At 67.1% G+C, this 18,848-nt stretch overlaps 2 protein-coding genes and 1 long non-coding RNA gene across 3 annotated transcripts in view; 1 reads left to right on the plus strand and 2 right to left on the minus strand.

Annotated features, from left to right (window-relative positions):
* Positions 1 to 1,937: 1,937 nt before the first annotated feature.
* Positions 1,938 to 4,798, minus strand: LOC121471035 (uncharacterized). Its single transcript, XR_012053802.1, has 2 exons — positions 4,742 to 4,798; positions 1,938 to 3,322 (listed from the first exon to the last, which is right to left on the minus strand). It is a non-coding gene; the product is annotated as an uncharacterized lncRNA (long non-coding RNA).
* A 3,201-nt stretch (positions 4,799 to 7,999) lies between these two features.
* SND1 (staphylococcal nuclease and tudor domain containing 1) overlaps positions 8,000 to 18,848 on the minus strand; it is a 73,260-nt gene continuing 62,411 nt past the window's right edge. Inside the window, exons 17-24 of the mRNA XM_041720641.2 lie at positions 12,272 to 12,460; positions 11,402 to 11,543; positions 10,924 to 11,047; positions 10,759 to 10,828; positions 9,766 to 9,879; positions 8,979 to 9,182; positions 8,379 to 8,423; positions 8,000 to 8,267 (exon numbers count right to left, since the gene is read on the minus strand). Coding sequence (XP_041576575.1) covers positions 8,202 to 8,267; positions 8,379 to 8,423; positions 8,979 to 9,182; positions 9,766 to 9,879; positions 10,759 to 10,828; positions 10,924 to 11,047; positions 11,402 to 11,543; positions 12,272 to 12,460 — 954 coding nt within the window. The 3' untranslated portion in view covers positions 8,000 to 8,201. The remainder of the gene's footprint in view (positions 8,268 to 8,378; positions 8,424 to 8,978; positions 9,183 to 9,765; positions 9,880 to 10,758; positions 10,829 to 10,923; positions 11,048 to 11,401; positions 11,544 to 12,271; positions 12,461 to 18,848) is intronic.
* LRRC4 (leucine rich repeat containing 4) lies at positions 16,069 to 18,465 on the plus strand. Its single transcript, XM_030261663.4, has one exon. It carries the CDS (start codon positions 16,107 to 16,109, stop codon positions 18,075 to 18,077), a length of 1,971 nt encoding a protein of 656 aa, XP_030117523.1. The 5' UTR covers positions 16,069 to 16,106; the 3' UTR covers positions 18,078 to 18,465.

Here is an 18,848-nt window from a genome sequence, read left to right on the forward strand (position 1 = left end):
GGGGGGGCTGGGGTGTCCCTCTGGGGGTTGGGGGTCCCGGTCCGAGGGGTCTGGGGGGGGTCCCGGTCCGGGGGTCTGGAGGGTCGGGCTCACCTGGTGGTCCCGCGGGTCCCGTCGGTGGCGGCGGTGGCTCCATCGCGCCGCTCCCGTTTATAGCGCGGGGCCGCTCCCGCCCCGCCGCCCCCCCGCGTGTCCGGGCCGCGTCCGGCCGGGGGGGCCCGGGGGGGCCGGGATGTCCCGGGGGGAGCCGGGGGAGCCGGGATGCCCCGGGCCGGGGGGGGGCCGGGATGTCCCGGGCCGGGCCGGGGGGGCCGGGATGTCCCGGAGGGGACCGGGGGACTGGGATGTCCCGGGCCGGGCCGGGGGTCCCGGAGCGGGAGGAGCGCGGGGGGTCCCGGGGCGAGCTGGGGACACCGGGACGGCCGCGGGGGGGTCCCGGGGACACGCGAGCACTGGGGGGGCCCGGGGGGGTCCCGGCTCCCCACTCCCCCCGCGGTCCCGACCCCCCGCGCATACGTGCCCAGGTGAGCGCAGCCCCGCGCGTGGCGGTGACACGTCCCCCGCGCGCCGTGACCGCGCACACGCGCCCGTGTCCCCCCGTGCCCCCCCCGTGTCCCCGTGCCCCCCCTCTGTATCCCCCTTTGTCCCCCCGTGTCCGCGCCCACGCTCCCGTGTCCCCCCGCCGTGTCCCTCATGTCCCCCCACGCGTGTCCTGCCAGTCTCCCCCGCGTCCCTCATGTCCCCTCCTCGTCCCCCCGCGTCCCCCCGTCCCCGCGTGGCACTCACACACCCGGCGCAGGATGGGGACAGAACAGGGACAGCAGCGATGTCCCCGGGGTGTCCCCGGGAGCCCCCAGACCCGTGTCCCCCCCACCCGGGACACCGCCGGGGTGACACGGGGGGAGGGGGCTCTCTCGGGGGCACGGGCGTCCCCCACACTGTCACTGGGGACAAAAGCGGTTCCTGTCCCCGCCACCCGTCCCTGTCACCCCCCGGCCCGGGGTGTCCCCAAACTGCGTCCCCGTGGGGTCCCCGGCGGGGCTGTCCCCGCGCTGGTGACGCCGGAGCTGGTGCCACCACGGTGGTGACACTCGGCCAACACTGCGGTGGCCCTTCCGGGAAGGCGGGCGGTGACACGGGTGACACCAGTGCCCGGCAGCCGCTGGGGACACGCGGAGCGCCCCGCGGCCAGCACGGTGACCTGGCTGACGTCACGCGTGTCCCCTCCCTCCCAGCGGGCACCCCGCGTGTCCCGGGCCCCGTCCTCTCTGCCAGCACCCCTCGTGTCCCCAGATCTTGTCCCAGAGCCCTGTCCCCACTGTCACTCGTGTCCCCATCCCTGTCCCCGTCCCCACCGCCGAGCGCCAGCGGGGCTGGCACGGCCACCGGGAGCCCTTCGGCCCCTCCCGCGGCACTGGGCAGCGATGGGCACCCAAACTGGGAGCACTGGGGACCTGTTGTGCCCCCCCGGCACCCCCAGTGTCACCTCTCCCCAACGCCGGGGTGTCCCCAGTGTCACCCCCCGGAGGTCCCCGAGCGTGCCAGGAGCAGTGGTGGCCTCGTGGCCCCATTTCTGCTGTCCCCCCTGTCCCCGCTGCCCCCACCCTGTCCCCGCTGTCCCCCGGCTGTCCCCCCTGTCCCCACTGTCCCCTGGCTGTCCCCGCTGTCCCCTGGTGTCCCCAAAGCCCCCCACTCACCTGGGGTCCCCGCGGCCCCGCTGGCTCGCCGCCCCGCGGATGCTTTTTGGGGTAAGGGCTTCCTGGCTGGGGAGGGACAGCAAGCCCAGACCGCAAAAAGACCCGAGAGGGACAGGGACGGTGGCCCCGCGGTGGCCCCGCGGTGACAGGGAGCGGGTGACAAGGAGGGACGATGACGGGGACACGCGGAGCCCCCGGGGACGGGGCTGTGGTGGGACACGGCCCCCGTGCCCCGAGGTCCCCACCAGCCCCAGGCTGTCCCCTGCGCTGGGGGACAGGGGACACTGCCACCCCTGTGTGCCACCCCAGTGTGCCGCTCCCCACGTGCCACATGTCACCTGCCATGTGCCACCCGTCACGTGCGCACTGCTGTGGCACTGCTGCCCCTGAGATGTGGCACAGAGGGACAGGGACGTGGCACAGAGGGACACGGACGTGGCACAGTGACATGGATGTGGCACAGAGTGGCATGGATGTGGCACAGAGTGACAGGGACATGGCACAGAGTGGCATGGATGTGGCACAGAGGGACAGGGACGTGGCACAGAGTGACAGGGACATGGCACAGAGTGGCATGGATATGGCACAGAGTGGCATGGATGTGGCACAGTGACATGGATGTGGCACAGAGTGGCAGGGACATGGGCACAGAGTGACGTGGATGTGGCACAGAGTGACATGGATGTGGCACAGAGTGACATGCACATGGCACAGAGTGACATGGATGTGGCACAGTGACATGGATGTGGCACAGTGACATGCACATGGCACAGAGTGACGTGGATGTGGCACAGACCCATGGGGACACGGCGCAGAGCGATGGTGACATTGCACAGAGGGAGGTGACACGGCACAGAGCAACACTGATGTGACACAGAGCGATGGGGACACAGAACAGACACTGGGATGTGGCACAGAGTGACATTAATGTGGCACAGGGTGACATTAGGGACGTGGCACAGAGCGATGGTGGCACAGGACAGAGCAGTGTCACCAACTCCTACCAGCACATCCTGGGTGTCCCCAGGCTCCTGTCCCTCAGCCACCAGAGCACCCGGGGGTGGCAGGAGGCCACCAGAGGAGCCAATGCTCGGTGTCACCAACAGGGCCGGTGCTCGGTGTCACCAGAGGAGCCGGTGGTTGGTGTCACCTCAGGGGTGCTCGGTGTCACCTCGGGGTGCTCGGTGTCACCTCAAGGGTGCTCGGTGTCACCGCAGCTGCCGGGTCTGTCTGTCCCCAGCACTGCAGGGACGTGGCCGTGGCCGATCCCCGGTGGCATTGGCTGGGTGGCAGTGCCCGCAGTCCGGGGTGTCCGCGCCGTGTCCCGGGGCCGGTGACAGAAGCTCGAAGCTCCATGGCCGGGCAGTGGCTCGGTGGCCCCACGGCCGCTCCGTGGTTCTGCGGATGGTCACTGTCCCCGTGGCCAGTCCGTGGCGATGTCCCCAGCTCGGGGTCCTGGTGGCAGGGGTGTCCCTGAGGGCCTTTGTGGGATCCCAGGGCAGCTCCAGGGCTGGTGCCACCTGAGGTGCCACCCCAGGGACAGCGGGAAGCAGCTCCGAGGCCACCACCGGGCAGGTGGCACCTCACCGACGTCACCTGGGCCCGGGCCGAGGTGCCACCATCACCTGCCAGCAGTGAACGTGTCCCTGCTCCAGCCCACGTCATCCCCACCCCGTGATCCTGCTCCACCCGTGTCCCTGCTCCCCTCCCGTGTCCCCGGCCCCGTCCCTTGTCCCTGTCCCCACCCCATGTCCACATGTCCATGTCCCTGTCCCCATCCCACATCTCCATCTCCATCTCTGTCCCCATCCATGTCCCTGTCCCCATCACAGTGGGTCCCTGTCCCCATCGCACATCCCCAGCTCATCCCTGTCCCCATCCCTGTCCCCGTCCCTGTCCCCATCCCTATCCCTGTCCCCACCACAGGTCCCCATCCCTGTCCCTGTCCCTGTCCCCGTCCCTGTCCCCATCCCTGTCCCTTGTCCCTGTCCCTGTCCCCCCCGCAGCCCCGACACGCCGGTGACAGGGACGGTGACACTTTGGTGGCTGCCACCCCATCGCTGTCACCCCCCGGACCAGCTGGGGGGACACGGCCAAGGCCACCGCTCCCCTGTCACCCCCAATGCTGGGGGGACATCCCTGTCACCCCCCGCTCTCCAGGGAGCCCTGTCTGGGGGGATGAAGGGACAGAGGGGACATCCCTTGGTGGCTGTGCCAGCGGGGACCTGGGGGTGCTTCCCCCTCACGCGGGGGTCCCCCGCAGCTTGGGAGGGGTTCAAAGGGGACAGGGGGGGACACAGAGGGTCCTTGAGCGGCACCCGCGGGTGACCGCGAGGGGACAGTGACGGTGGCAGTGGCCGTGAGTGGCACAGACCTTTCCAGATCTCTGGGCGGTTTTGGGGTCCTCTGCCGCCCCCCGGGGGGCGCGGTGTGACCCCCCCGTGGCAGCCGGAGCCGAGGGACCCCCGGTGCCCCCCGGGACAGAGGGGACATGGGGGGGGCAGGGAGGGGCCGCGGGGATGTCACGGGGGGGCCCCGGTGGGGGTCGGGGGGCTGTGGGTGCAGGGGGGACACCCCGGGGTCAGCCCACGGGGGGTCTGGGGGTGACACTCGGGGGTCCTGGGCCGTGGGAGAGGGGACACGGCCGGGGGGGGCGGGGCTTTGGGGGGGGGCAGGGGGTTCTTGTGGGAGCAGGGGGGTTCGGGGTCTGGGGGGGTCTGGGGGTTCTGGGGGCGTTCCGGAGGTCCCGGGGCTCTGCGAGGGGTCCCGGGGGGCTGCAGAGCGGGGCCGGCAGCTCCCGGGGCGCTGGGACGGGGCTCGGGGGTCCCGGGGGGCTCTGGCGGGGCCCCCCCGTGCCGTGCTCGGGGCCGGCAGGGCGGGGGTCCCGGGATGCGGGGGGATCCCCGAGTTGTGGGGGGATCCCCGAGTTGTGGGGGGGGTTCCCCGGGTTGGGGGGGGATCCCCGGGTGGGGGGGGGCTCCCCTCGGGCAGGGTGGGGCGGGGGGACAGGGGGATCCCGACCGCCCCGCGCCCCTCGGTCCTACCTGAGCCGCGGCCGCGCTGCGCTGGGGGCGGGGCGCGGGGGGTCCCGGGGGGTCCGGGGGGTCCCGGGGGGTCCCGGGGGGGTCCCGGGGGGTCCCGGGGGGGGTCCCGGGGGGGTCCCGGGCTCGGGGGGGCCCCGCGGCGGCCGCGCGCGCCCCGGCGGCGGCGCTTGACCCGCATTGACGTCACTGCGTCACCAGGGTTCCCCTGGAAACACGCGGGGCTAAAAATAGCCCGGGGGGGGGGGGGCGGGGGGGGCGGGGCGGGGGCGGGACCCCCCCACACACACCCCCCACCCCACACCCCACCCGCGTCCGCCGCCGCTCGGGGACACGCGACAGACCCAGAGCGGCCACCCCGCACCGGGAGGGACACCGCGCGGGACACCGGGACAGCGACACCGGGACAGCGACACGGGGGGATGGACACGGGGAGACACGGGGGGATGGACACCGGGACACCCCGCAGGGGACACGGGCGGGCACGGGGACAACGACACGGGGACAGCGACACGGGGGGCACGACGCGGGTAAACACGGGGGGATGGACACAGGGACAGCGACAAGAGGGGGCACCACTACCGGGGAAGGCGACAATCGGGGCACAAAGGGACACCGGGACATGGGGACACCGGGAGGCAGGGCAAGGGGACAGTGCGGACACCGGGACATGGGGACATGTGGGTGGTGGGACACCGCACGTCAGGATATGGGGACACTGGGACACCGGGACACAAGGACGTGGGGATACTGGACACCGGGAAGTGGGGACACTGGGACATGCAGACACGGGGACACCGGGACATTATGGGGACACTGGGACACGGGGACATGGGGGTAACTGGGCCACCGGGAAGTGGGGACAGTGGGACAGCCGGACACGGGGACACCGGGAGCCTGGGAGAGGGGACAGGTACAGGGAGAGGGGACAGGGACGGGTGGGGCGGGACGGGACAGCTGCAATGGGGCCGTACTGGTGTGGGGCTGTACTGGGACTGGTTTGTACTGGGACTGGTTTATACTGGGACTGGTTTATACTGGGACTGGTTACACCGTCCGTTCCACTGGGACGGAATTGTACTGGGATGGGTTATACTGGGATGGGCCATACTGGGATGGCCTGTGCCCGCACTGGTCCGTACTGGGATGGGCTGACCCGCATTGGTCTGTTACTGGGATGGGCTGTACTGGGATGGGCTGACCCGCACTGGTCCGTACTGGCCCGCACTGGTCCATACTGGTCTGTATTGGTCCATACTGGCCCGTACTGGTCCATACTGGTCTGTACTGGTCCATACTGGTCCGCACTGGCCGCGCTGTTCCGTGTTTGTCGTTCCGGCCGCTCCCACCAGGTGGCGCCATTTCCCTTCTGGTTCGGCTGACGGAGCCCGCCCGGAACGGAGCGGTACGGACCAGTATGGACCAGTACGGAGCGGTACGGACCAGTACGGACCAGTACGGACCAGTACGGACCAGTATGGAGCGGTACGGACCAGTATGGACCAGTATGGAGCGGTACGGACCAGTACGGACCAGTGCGGACCAGTATGGAGCGGTACGGACCAGTACGGACCAGTACGGACCAGTATGGAGCGGTACGGACCGGTACGGACCAGTACAGAACAGTACGGACCAGTACGGACCAGTATGGAGCGGTACGGACCAGTATGGAGCGGTACGGACCAGTACGGACCAGTACGGACCAGTATGGAGCAGTACGGACCAGTATGGAGCGGTACGGACCAGTACGGACCAGTACGGACCAGTACGGACCAGTATGGAGCGGTACGGACCAGTACGGACCAGTGCAGACCAATATGGGCCAGTATGGTCCCGGAACGGACCAGTGCGGACCAGTATGACCATTATAGGTGCAGTATGGACCAGTATGTGCCCAGTACAGGCCCAGTACGGACCAGTAAGGGCTCAGGTCAGACCAGTCTGGGCCCAGTATGGGCCCAGTACAGACCAGTGCGGACCAGAACGGCTCCAGTATGGGCTCAGTACGGACCAGTATGAGCCGGTACGGACCAGTGAGGACCAGCGCAGACCAGTATGGATCAGTGTGGGCTCAGCACAGACCAGTATGAGCCCGGTACAGCCCAGTACGGGCCAGTACCGCCCAGAAGCCTTCTGCACTACCCACAGCAGCCCTGCTCCCGCAGACCCCCAGAGCTCCAGAGGGACCCCCGGAGATCTCTGAACCCCTTCCCAGACGGAGTCAGGAACGCCCAGGGCTCCCCAAATCCGCCCAGAGCCCCCCGGGCACACCCAGAGCCCTCCCGGACCCCCAAACCTGCCCAGAGCCCCCCGGGCACATCCAGAGCCCTCCCCGGACCCCCAAGCACGCCCAGAGCCCCCCGGGCACATCCAGAGCCCCCCGGGCACACCCAGAGCCCTCCCCGGACCCCCAAACACGTCCCGAGGCCGCCCGCGCCCCACAGCCCCGGCTGGGCTGGGCAGGTGAGGGTGGCCGGGCTGGGGACAGCGACAGGGATGGGGGGCAGGGGACAGCCCCCCGCCCTCCCCCTCCAGTTAATTACCATTGCCCGGCGTTAATTATCGATCCGGCCGCTCCATGTTAATTAGCTTCGGATTCAATTAGCGCTGCCCCCTCCAGCCCGTCCCAGCCCAGAATCGATTCCCGGCGCGGGGACAGCGGGGACAGCACGGGGGGACACCCGCAGGGACCCCGCGGGGGTGGGGTCACCCTGGGGCTGGGGTCGGGGCACAGGGAGCGTGGGGGGCGCTCCTGGGGATGCCACCGCCCCTCCGGCCAGTTTGGGGGTCAGGGGTCGCACTGGGGAGGGGTCCCGGTTTGGGGTCCATGAGTGGGACCCAGAGCTGAAGGTCTGGAGCCACTGTGGGAACGAAATCTGGGGGGCGGTTGGGGGTCCAGGGTCAGGGGCTGTTTGGGGTCCCAGGGTGGGGGTTCCACAATGGGGACCCAGGTTTGGGGTCCAAGGGAGGGACCTGCAGGTGGGACCCAGGGTGGAGCCCCAGGATGAGGTCTGGATTTGGGGGCCCCACTCGGCTCTGGGGGGATTTGGCTGCTGTTCTTGGGGCTGTCCCCATCCCCCTGCACGCCCCCCATCCAACCCCCCCCCCAGAGCCAGGACAGGGCCGGGGGTCCCGGGGCTGCACCCCCAGAGAGAACCCCCCGATCAGGGCCGGGGGTCCCGGCCTTGCTCCGAGGGCATGGGGGGAGCTGACCCGGGGGTGGGGGGCTGACCCCAGCACAGAGGGAACCCCAAAAACCAGGACGCTTCACTACGTTTATTGGGCCTCTGCAGCTTTAAATACAGGCCAGGATTTGGGGGACCGGGGGGAGGGGGGGCCAAGGCAGGGGCGGGGGGCTGAGGGTGCCCCTCCCCCCAGAGCCGCCCCCCCGGCTGCCCCCCGGGGCTGGGACGGGCTGGGGGGGCCCGGGAGGTTTGGGGGTCCCCCCGGCCCCCCCGGCCCCTCAGCGGCTGTAGCCGAACTCGTCCGCGTCGTCTGCGCGGAAGTCGCCGTAACGCCACAGGTTCAGCTGGGGGGGGGACACGGCGTCACGGGGGCGCCCCGAAACCCGGGGGGCGGGCACGGGGCTCACCGCCCCCGCCCCGGGGCTGCCCCCCCGGTTTGGGGTCCCCCCACTCACCCGGGCGCTCTTGGCCGCCTCCTGCGCGTTCAGGTACTCGGTGATCTGGGGGGACAGGCTGGGGTCACCCCGCGGCCCCTCCCCAAGCTGGGGGGCTCGGGGGGTGTCCCCAGGGCTGGGGTGGGACCCCCCCGTCCTTCTGTGGCTCCCACTGCCCACAGGGGGATGGGGGCGGGGTGACCCCCCAGCCCAGCCCCGAGGGGTGACCCGGGGGTCTGGGGGGGCTGGGCAGCACCAGGGGGTGGGGGGACCCCCAACCCCCTAATGGGGCAGGATTGATCAGCGCCAGCGGTGGTGGGGGGGCACAGGGATCCCCAGAACCCAACCTCATCCCCAGCACCCCCAGCACCCCCCAGAACCCAACCCACAGCCCCCCAACAGTTTCCTCTGCCCCTCAAGCACCCGCCTCAGGCCTCCCAAAAACCCACCCGACATCCCAGCACCCACCAAGAGCTCCAACCCCTCCAAACCCCCCTGAGCACCCCCCAGCACCCCCAGAACAACCCCTCAACACCCCCAGAACAACCCCCCAGCACCCCCAGAACAACCCCCCAAGCCCTTCCCCGCCCCTCCAAGGCCGCCCCTGCCCCCAGCACCCACCACTTTCTGGAACTGCCTCTCCTTGCGGGGCTCCACCATCACCAGCCCCTCCTTGACCAGCCCCAGCCCCACGTCGCTCTTGGAGTCGGCGAACTGCAGCGTGACGTGGGGACAGCCGGGGCCCAGGTGCTCCACGTTCAGCAGGCACTGCGTGTTCTGGATGTCCCTCACCACGCTGTCCACGGCGTCCGCCCGCGCCTCCTCCTGCGCCCCGCGCCCGTCAGACACCCGCGGGGACACCCCGGGGGGACACCCCAGGCCCGCGGGGACACCCCGGGCCAGCAGGGACACCCCGAGCCAGCAGAGACATCCAGGGATCCCCCCGACCCCAGGGAGCCCCAAACAGGGATCCCCCCAGACCCGAGGGAGCCCCAAACCCTCAGAGATCCCCCGTGGCCTTCAGGGACACCCCAGAGCCCCAAGGATCCCCCCCGACCCGGGACCCCCCAGGTGTTTTGGGGACACCCACAGCCCACTGTGGGCTTGGGGCAGCCCTGGGATTGGGGTGTGGGGCGCTGGGGACGGTGTCATTGGGGGCTGGGGTTACCCTGGTTCAGGACTGGGGTCAGGGCTGGGGTTGGTGCTCGGGGTCAGGAGACACATTGGGGTCCCAGGGTCAATGTTCCCAACTGGGACCAAGTTTGGGGTTGGGCTCCACAGGTGGGACCGGGGGCTCAGGGCGTGGGTCTGGGGGCCACGCGTGGGACACGGGGTGGAGGTTCGAGGTCAGGAGCCACCAAGGGGGCTGGGGCCGAGGCGTGGGGCACAGCGGGACCCCCGTACTCACGTCCTGCGGCACCTGGATGAAGGCGAAGGTGTACTCGGTGGCCTGGGGCGGCAGCACCCGCGGCGAGAACGCCGGGGGCAGCGGGGCCAGGCGGCTGGGGGGCAGCGTCTCCTTCTGCGGGACACCATGGGGACACCATGGGGACACCACGGGGAAACCATGGGGACATCATGGGGGACACCATGGGGACACCATAGGGGACACCACAGGGACAGCACGGGGTCACCATGGGGACACCACGGGGGACAGCACGGGGACACCATGGGGACACCATGGGGACACCACAGGATGGATGGATGGATGGATGGATGGATGGATGGATGATGGATGGATGGATGGATGATGGATGGATGGATGGATGGATGGATGATGGATGGATGGATGGATGGACGGATGGATGGATGATGGATGGATGGATGGATGATGGATGGATGGATGGATGGATGATGGATGGATGGATGGATGGATGGATGGATGGATGGATGGATGGATGGATGATGGATGGATGGATGATGGATGGATGGATGATGGATGGATGGATGGATGGATGATGGATGGATGATGGATGATGGATGGATGATGGATGGATGGATGATGGATGGATGGATGATGGATGATGGATGGATGATGGATGGATGGATGGATGATGGAGGGATGGATGATGGATGGATGGATGGATGATGGATGGATGATGGATGGATGGATGGATGGATGATGGAGGGATGGATGATGGATGGATGGATGGATGATGGATGGATGATGGATGGATGGATGATGGATGGATGATGGAGGGATGATGGATGATGGATGATGGATGGATGGATGGATGGATGGATGGATGGATGGATGGATGGATGGATGATGGAGGGATGATGGATGATGGATGATGGATGGATGGATGGATGGATGGATGGATGCATGGATGGACGGATCCATGAATGCATCCATGGATGTGGGGCTGTTTTCCCCCCCAGATTCCCCAGTGCCACTCACGTTGCCGTAGTCAATGTAGAAAATGTGCACTTTCCCACCCGACTCCACCTTCTCCACCCGGGCACGGTACCTGCAGAGTGGGAGGGATTTTGGGGACTTGGTCCTCACCGCGCACCCCACTGCTGCCCTGGCCCAGCCCGTGGGGTCACCCCATCCCCTCCTCACCATTCCCCGTCGACAAACTTGGCGATGCAGAAGTCGCCACGGCGCGGGACGAAGGAGCCCTCCACAGGCGGGTGGGCGCCCACCTCGGCACGCATGTTCTCCATCAGCTTCTCCAGCTGGGCGCCTGCGGGGGCCCGATCCAGGATAGACCCCCAATCCTGTCCCAAACCAACCCCAACCCCGCTCCTCAGTGTGGCCCCAAATCCCAACAATGACTTCAACAGTAGATCCCAAACCTGCACCTCCACCCTAGACCCTGCCCCAAGACCTTAACCTTTGGACCCCAAACCTGGATCCCAGTCATGGACCCCTACCCTGGTCCCAGAAATAGCCCTGGGGGGTGGAGGGGTGACCTTGGACATGGATTTGGGCCTTACCCACCAAGCCCAGATCCTCATGCCACAGATTCAACTTGCCCCACCGCGCCTGGCCTGGGGAGCGCCCCGGGTGCTGGGGGTGCCCAGGTGTCCCCCCGTACCCGTCTCTACGTCCTGCACATAGAAGTGGAGGTCGTCGGTGATCTCGGTGACGAACACGGGTTTGTAGTTGGCCGTGCGCTCCTTCTCCTCCAGCACCTGCACCACCTCCTCCACCGGCGTCTCCTCGTAGTGGGACCACACCTGGGGGGACACGGGGTGGGGACCCCGGACACGCTCCAGGTGACAGCAATGGTAGGATGGGGGGCTGGACCCGGCAGTGGGAACATACCCAGGCCCCAGCTTGGTGGGTCATGTGCCTTGGGTGGGACATCCCCCAGGTGGGATATCCCTGGGATGGGACATTGCTAGGGTGGGACATCCCCCAGGTGGAATATCCCTGGGATGGGACATCCCCCAGGTGGGATATCCCTGGGATGGGACATTGCTAGGATGGGACATCCATTGGCTGGGATATCCCTAGGCTGGGACATCTCCTGGCATGGGACCTTCATCTCTTGGGGTGGGGACATCTATCTCCAGGAGTGGGGACATTCCTCAGAGTGGAACATCCCTTAGGATGGGGACATCCATGGTGGCGGGGCCACCTCTTATGTGGGCAGCCAGCGGGGGTGAACGTTAATTGGGGTTGCAAGATTCCCTGCAGTGGGGCCATAAGCTCTTGGGGTGGGGACATCCCTTTGCACAGGGACATCTCTTGGGATGGGGACATCCCTCGGCATGGTGCCACCCCTCAGAGTGGGAATGTCTCTCAGAGTGGAGACACCTTCTGGAGTGAGGCCACCTCTTGACGCGAGGACATCTTTAGTGGGCACATCTCTCAGGGCGGGGACATCCGGTGTGGTGGGGCCATCTCCAATGTCTCTGGGGTGGTGACACTGCTGGGGCACCTGACCCCTGACCCCCCTCACCTTCTCCTTCCTCTGCTTGGCCGCGTCCTGGGCCGCCAGCAGGGCCTTGCAGTAGGGGCTGCGCTCGGCCGTGAAGTGGACGCGGGACAGCGCCTGCTCCACCAGCGCCACCGACAGGTTCACGCCCTCGATGTGCAGCCACCCGATGAAATTCCCAGCCTTGTCCATGCTCTCCACCTCCACCTCAACCTGTGGGACCCGGGAATCCCATGAGCTGTGGGCCCCTGTCCCCACCCCGGCCTGCCCCAAGTGCCATCTCCCAGTGCTCCGAGCTCACCCGGGTGGTGCCCCCCCAGCCTGGACCCCGGGACCCCCGAGGTGCCACCCCTAAGTGTCCCCTTGTGGTGGGGGACAAGGGACATGCGTGACCCTCCCACGGGGTGCATGAAGCCACCAGGTCCTGCCACATCCTGTATCCCATTCCACCCTGGGAATCCCATCCTGGGAATGACACCCCACCCCAGGACAGGTTGGACCTGTGGCCAGTGTGGCCCTGCGGACAGCACGTGGCACAGGACAGGGCTGGGTGTGTGGCCAAGGGGACAGCGAGGAGGTTTGAGCTCAGGGCTGACAGATGGGCCACACCACCATGGTTCAAACCCCGGCCGTGGCCTTTGTCACCGTCAAGGGGGTTTGGCTTTGCCAGTGCTGCCACACGGAGCCTGTGCCACCCCTGAGCTCACCCATCCCACAACTGCTCCCGCTGCTTCCCAAAGCCTGGAGGTGTCCCAGTGTCCTTGCACTACGCTGGCCGTGGCACCATACTGGACATGGCACCGCACTGGACACGGCACCGCACCGGACATGGCACCGCACCGGACATGGCACCGCACCGGCCATGGCACCGCAATGGACATGGCACCGCACTGGACACGGCACCGCACCGGACATGGCACCGCACTGGACACGGCACCGCGGTGGACACGGCACCGCACTGGACACGGCACCACACTGGACATGGCACTGCAGTGGACACAGCACCGCACTGGACACAGCACCGCACTAGACACAGCACCACACTGGACATGGCACCACACTGGACATGGCACCGCACTGGACACGGCACCACACTGGACACGGCACCGCAGTGGACACAGCACCGCACTGGACATGGCACCGCACTGGACACGGCACCGCACCGGACATGGCACCGCACCGGACATGGCACCACACCGGCCATGGCACTGCACTTGCCAAGGCCAGTGTGCAGCAAGGACGTGGCCCCAGGCCACCCGCTGCCCCCGGGGATGCCAGTGCCAGGCTGGTCCCTGGGGGCAGCACCTCGTGCACGGCTGTGGCACCTCCCCAGTGCCGCAGGGTGACACTCTGGGTGACAAGGGTGTCCCTGTCCCCCGTGTCACCACTGGGTCACTGGCCAGGGGACACGCAGGACACTGATGGACTCAGGGATGAGATGAGGCCACTGCAGTGAGCACAGAACATGTGGGACCCACCCGTGGGGCACAGGAGGCCACCAGGTCCTGCAGCTTCTGGTGGGGACATTACTGGAACAGCTGAACCCCCCTGGGGACGTGCCAGCGTCATGGGGACAGCGACCCTCGTGAGGAAGGACAGGAGGGTCCTGGGGTGCTCTGGAGCACTGCCGGACAGGGTGCCCCAGAGGAGCCACCAGCCCCACAGAGGTGCCCACCACCCACTGCTGGCACTCAGGTGACAGCTCCAAATGCCACCAGTGCCACCGAGAGCAGGGAAGGCCACGGGGTGCTCATGGGGGCTGCGGGTGGTGTCATGGCCCCCCCAGTCCCAGGGGGAGGGAGGGGGGACAAGGCACTGCTGGGGGTGCAGAGCTCAGCCTGGGTCCCAAAGAGCAGCACCACACCAGGTCCCTGTCCCCTGTGCCCTGTCCCCTGTGCCCAGCCCTGGCACTCACCCCGGCAGGGCTGCTGCTCCCCACCGGTGTCACGGCTTGTGACACACCGGGGCTCAGGGGGGCTCGGACCCGGGGGGACGGAGCCGGGGTCCCCCCGGTCCTCGTCACCTCAAAGCCGCCGAGCCCCGAGCGCTGCCGCCCCCGGCCCTTCGTCCCTCCCTCCCTCCCTCTGTCCGTCCATCTGTCCGTCTGTCCGTCCGCCTCCCCGGCCCCGAGGAGGGGTCGCTCAGGGAGCGGCCCCCCCATCCACGAGCCCCGAGCGGGGCTGCGGGGAGGGGGAGGAGGAGGAGGAGGCGGCGGGAGGGAGGGAGGAGGAAGAGGAGGAGGAAGCGGCGCATCCCGCATCCCCCTCCCCGCGCACGAAACCGCTCCGGGGCCGCCGCACCGGCCGAAGCGGGGCCGGCGGGGGCCCCTCCGGAGAGCGGCGGGTGGGTGGGTGGGTGGGGGTGCGGGGGGCGCGGGGGGGGCTGTGCGGAGCCGGGATGCGTCAGCAGGAGCAGCGGGAGCGGCGGCAGCAGCAATCCATCCGCGCTCGCACTGAAGGACAAAAGGATGAGCCAGCCGCCTGCGCGGCTGCTTCCCGCACCGCCCGCACCGCCCCGCACCGCACCGCCCGCACCGCCCGCACCGCCCCGCGCGGCCCCCGCCACCGGAGGATGCCCGCCGGCACCGCGACCGCCACCGCTGTCACCGCCGCTGTCACCGCCACCATCGCCCCGCGCCGCCGCTGAACGCGACACCCACGCGGGGACGCGGGAACGACACGCGGGAGGGGACGGGACGGGACCCCCCCGCCCCGCCACCAGCGCAGCCGCCGCCGCTACCGGGAGGTGCCCCCGCCGGCATCTCCCCCCCCCCACGCCGACGCCCTTTCCTCCCCCCCGCTCCCTCCCCGAACCGCGTTTTTCCCTCTCCCGGGGGGGGCTCCCCGCGATTTATTTATTTATTTCGGCCTATTTTTAATCTTTATTTTCCTGTTTTATTTTTAGGTTTCGTCCGGGTTGTTTGGGGTGTTTTTTTTTTTTTTTAATATTTTGAATTTTATTTTTAGCTTTTCATCTGATTTTAGCTTCATTTTAACTTTTATCCTCATTTCCGTTCTTATCTTGATTTGATTCTATTTTACATTTTTATTCCGTTTTTACCTCCTTTTCCAATTCCCTTTCCTGGCCAAATTTTTTTTTTTTTTTTCCCCATTCCCATTTCCCTCCCCGTTTTTCCTTTTTTTTTTTTTTTCCACTTTTTCTCTCCTCCTCTCCCTCCCCTTTTCCCAATTCTTCCTTTTCTCCCCGCTTCTTTTTTTTTATTATTTCCTTTTTCCCCACTTTCCCCGCGTTCCCCCCCTCCTTTCCCCGCGGCCTGGGGGGGGGGCGGCCATGCCGGCCCCGCCGAGCCCCCCGGGCCGGCCCCACGGGCGGAGGTGCGAGGCCGCGGGCTTGGCCGCGGTCGGGGGCTGCCGGGCCCCCGCTTAGCCGGGCCGCCCCCCCCCCCCCATCCTGCACCGCAGCCTCCAGGAGCCATTTTGTCTTTTTTTTTTTTTTTTTTTTTTTTTTTGGGAGCCGGCCCCCCCTTCCCCCCCCACCCTCCTCGGTCCCGGGCCCCCCGCGCTCGCCTCCAGCCCCCCCGGACCCCCCGATCCCCCTTCCCCAGGTAGGTACTGGCGAGCGGGGCCGGGCGTGGGGGGGGGTTCCTTCTCCTCCTCTCCCCCCACCCTCCCCCCCCCACCAGCACCTACCGCTGATTTTTTCCCCCCTAAATTTTAATTTTTCCCTCCTCAACCCCCGTTCTCCTCGGAGCCCCCCCGACCCCAGCACCCCGACCCCCCCCCCCTCCGGCCAGCCGGGCCCCCCAGCTCGTGGGAGCCGGGAGAGGGGGGGGCCCGAGCCCGTTCTCCTGTTCTCGCCGCCATCCCCAGACGATGGTGAATGATGAACGTGCCACACCATGAAGCTCTTGTGGCAGGTAACTGTGCACCACCTCCGCCGCCACCGCCGCCACCGCACCTGGCCGGGGCTCCTGGCCGCCTCCCTGACCCTCCACGCGTGGCTCCTGGCCACGGCCGCCGCCTCGCCGGGCCCCCAGAGCTGCCCCTCCGTGTGCTCCTGCAGTAACCAGTTCAGCAAGGTGGTGTGCACCCGCCGCGGCCTGGCCGAGGTGCCCCCCGGCATCCCCTCCAACACCCGCTATCTCAACCTCATGGAGAACAACATCCAGATGATCCAGGCGGACACGTTCCGCCACCTGCACCACCTGGAGGTGCTGCAGCTGGGCAGGAACGCCATCCGGCAGATCGAGGTGGGCGCCTTCAACGGCCTGGCCAGCCTCAACACCCTGGAGCTCTTCGACAACTGGCTGACGGTGATCCCCAGCGGGGCCTTCGAGTACCTGTCCAAGCTGCGGGAGCTGTGGCTGCGCAACAACCCCATCGAGAGCATCCCCAGCTACGCCTTCAACCGCGTGCCCTCCCTCATGCGCCTCGACCTGGGCGAGCTCAAGAAGCTCGAGTACATCTCCGAGGGCGCCTTCGAGGGCTTGTACAACCTCAAGTACCTCAACCTGGGGATGTGCAACATTAAGGACATGCCCAACCTGACGCCCTTGGTGGGCCTGGAGGAGCTGGAGATGTCGGGCAACAATTTCCCCGAGATCAAACCCGGCTCCTTCCACGGGCTCAAATCCCTCAAAAAGCTCTGGATTATGAACTCGCAGATCAACCTGATCGAGCGCAACGCCTTCGACGACCTGACGGCGCTGGTGGAGCTCAACCTGGCCCACAACAACCTGTCGTCCCTGCCCCACGACCTGTTCGCCCCGCTGCGCTACCTGGTGGAGCTGCACCTGCACCACAACCCCTGGGACTGCGACTGCGACATCCTCTGGCTGTCGTGGTGGCTGCGGGAGTACATCCCCACCAACTCCACCTGCTGCGGCCGCTGCCACGCCCCGCTGCACATGCGGGGCCGCTTCCTGGTGGAGGTGGACCAGACCTCCTTCCAGTGCTCGGCGCCCTTCATCATGGACGCGCCCGCGGACCTCAACATCTCGGAGGGGCGCGTGGCCGAGCTGCGCTGCCGGACGCCCTCCATGTCCTCGGTGCGGTGGCTGCTGCCCAACGGGACGGTGCTGAGCCACGCCTCGAGCCACCCGCGCCTGTCCGTGCTCAACGACGGCACCCTCAACTTCTCGCACGTGCTGCTGACCGACACCGGCCTCTACACCTGCATGGTGACCAACGTGGCCGGCAACTCCAACGCCTCGGCCTTCCTCAACGTCAGCACGGCCGAGCTCAACACCTCCAACTACAGCTTCTTCACCACCGTCACGGTGGAGACCACCGAGATCTCCCCTGAGGACGTGTCCCCCAAGTTCACCAAGCCCGTGCCCACCACCTCCACGGGCTACCAGCCGGCCTACACCACCACCACCACCGTGCTGGTGCAGACCACGCGCCCGCCCAAGCAGGTGGCCGTGCCCACGGCCGACGCCGGCGACAAGCTGCAGACCAGCCTGGACGAGGTGATGAAGACCACCAAGATCATCATCGGCTGCTTCGTGGCCGTGACGCTGCTGGCCGCCGCCATGCTCATCGTCTTCTACAAGCTCCGCAAGCGCCACCAGCAGCGCAGCACCGTCACCGCCGCCCGCACCGTGGAGATCATCCAGGTGGACGAGGACATCGCGCCGGCCGCCGCGGCCACGCCCGCGGCCACCCCGGCCGGCGGGGCTGGGGAGGGGGCCGTGGTGCTGCCCAACATCCACGAGCACCTCAACTACAACACCTACAAGGCCGGACACGGCGCCCACTGGACAGAGAACGCGCTGGGCAACTCCCTGCACCCCCCCGGGACCACCCTGGCCGACCCCTATTTAATCCAGACCCACCCCAAGGAGAAAGTTCAGGAAACCCAGATATGACTCTTTTTTGGGGGCTTTTTCCTGATTTTTTTTGGGTCGTTGTCCCCCCCCCCTTTCAAGCCCGGCCCCAAATTATTATAAACGCAATAGATGCACAAAAGCAGAACTCCAAAAAGAAGGAAACCCAGGAGAATTCCTCAATACTAAGGAAAACCAGGAGAATTCCTCAATAATAGACACAACTTTTGTACAGGGGGGGGGAGAGACTCTTTTTCGTGTACATGCTTCTATAGCCAACCTTGGGGCCGAGAAGAGCAGCAGATTCTATTAAAATTTAACGAAACCCACCCGAAACTCCTACAAAAAACCACTATTTTCTAACTCGCAGGTTCTATTTAAACACAAAAAGAAACAAACCAGGAGAAACAGAGGAGGAAAAAAAAAACAATCGGTAATAAGAGGAAAAATCCCCGTGCTTGGGGACGAGCGGCGGTGCCGTGGCGCGGGGGGACGCGGGGGACGCCGGAGCGGTGGCAGAAGCTGTCGGGGTGGGGTTTGGGGGGCTCGGGGTGTTTTTGGGGGTTACTTGAGGGAGGGGGTGAGGTCGGCCCCCCCACCCCGAGGCGCTGCCCTTGGCCGTGCGCCGGCGGCTCCGGCGTCACCGGAGCGGGATCTCGGCCCCGCGCCAAGACCTTCCCAATGCAATAAAGGAATGGATTTTGGGGGATGGGGGGCTCGGGGGGGCGGGGGGCACAGCCTGGGGGCTGGGGATGGACGTCTGCAATGTATTCAAGCAAAAAATTCCTGAAAAACCCACGGGAAGGGGAAAAA

The sequence above is a fragment of the Taeniopygia guttata genome, chromosome 1A (genome assembly GCF_048771995.1).
Source record: "Taeniopygia guttata chromosome 1A, bTaeGut7.mat, whole genome shotgun sequence".
Classification (NCBI taxonomy): Eukaryota; Metazoa; Chordata; class Aves; order Passeriformes; family Estrildidae; genus Taeniopygia; species Taeniopygia guttata.

Coding starts and splice junctions, on each gene's coding strand:
- LRRC4 (XM_030261663.4), top strand. CDS start 16,107: ATGAAGCTCTTGTGGCAGGTAACTGTGCACCACCTCCGCCGCCACCGC.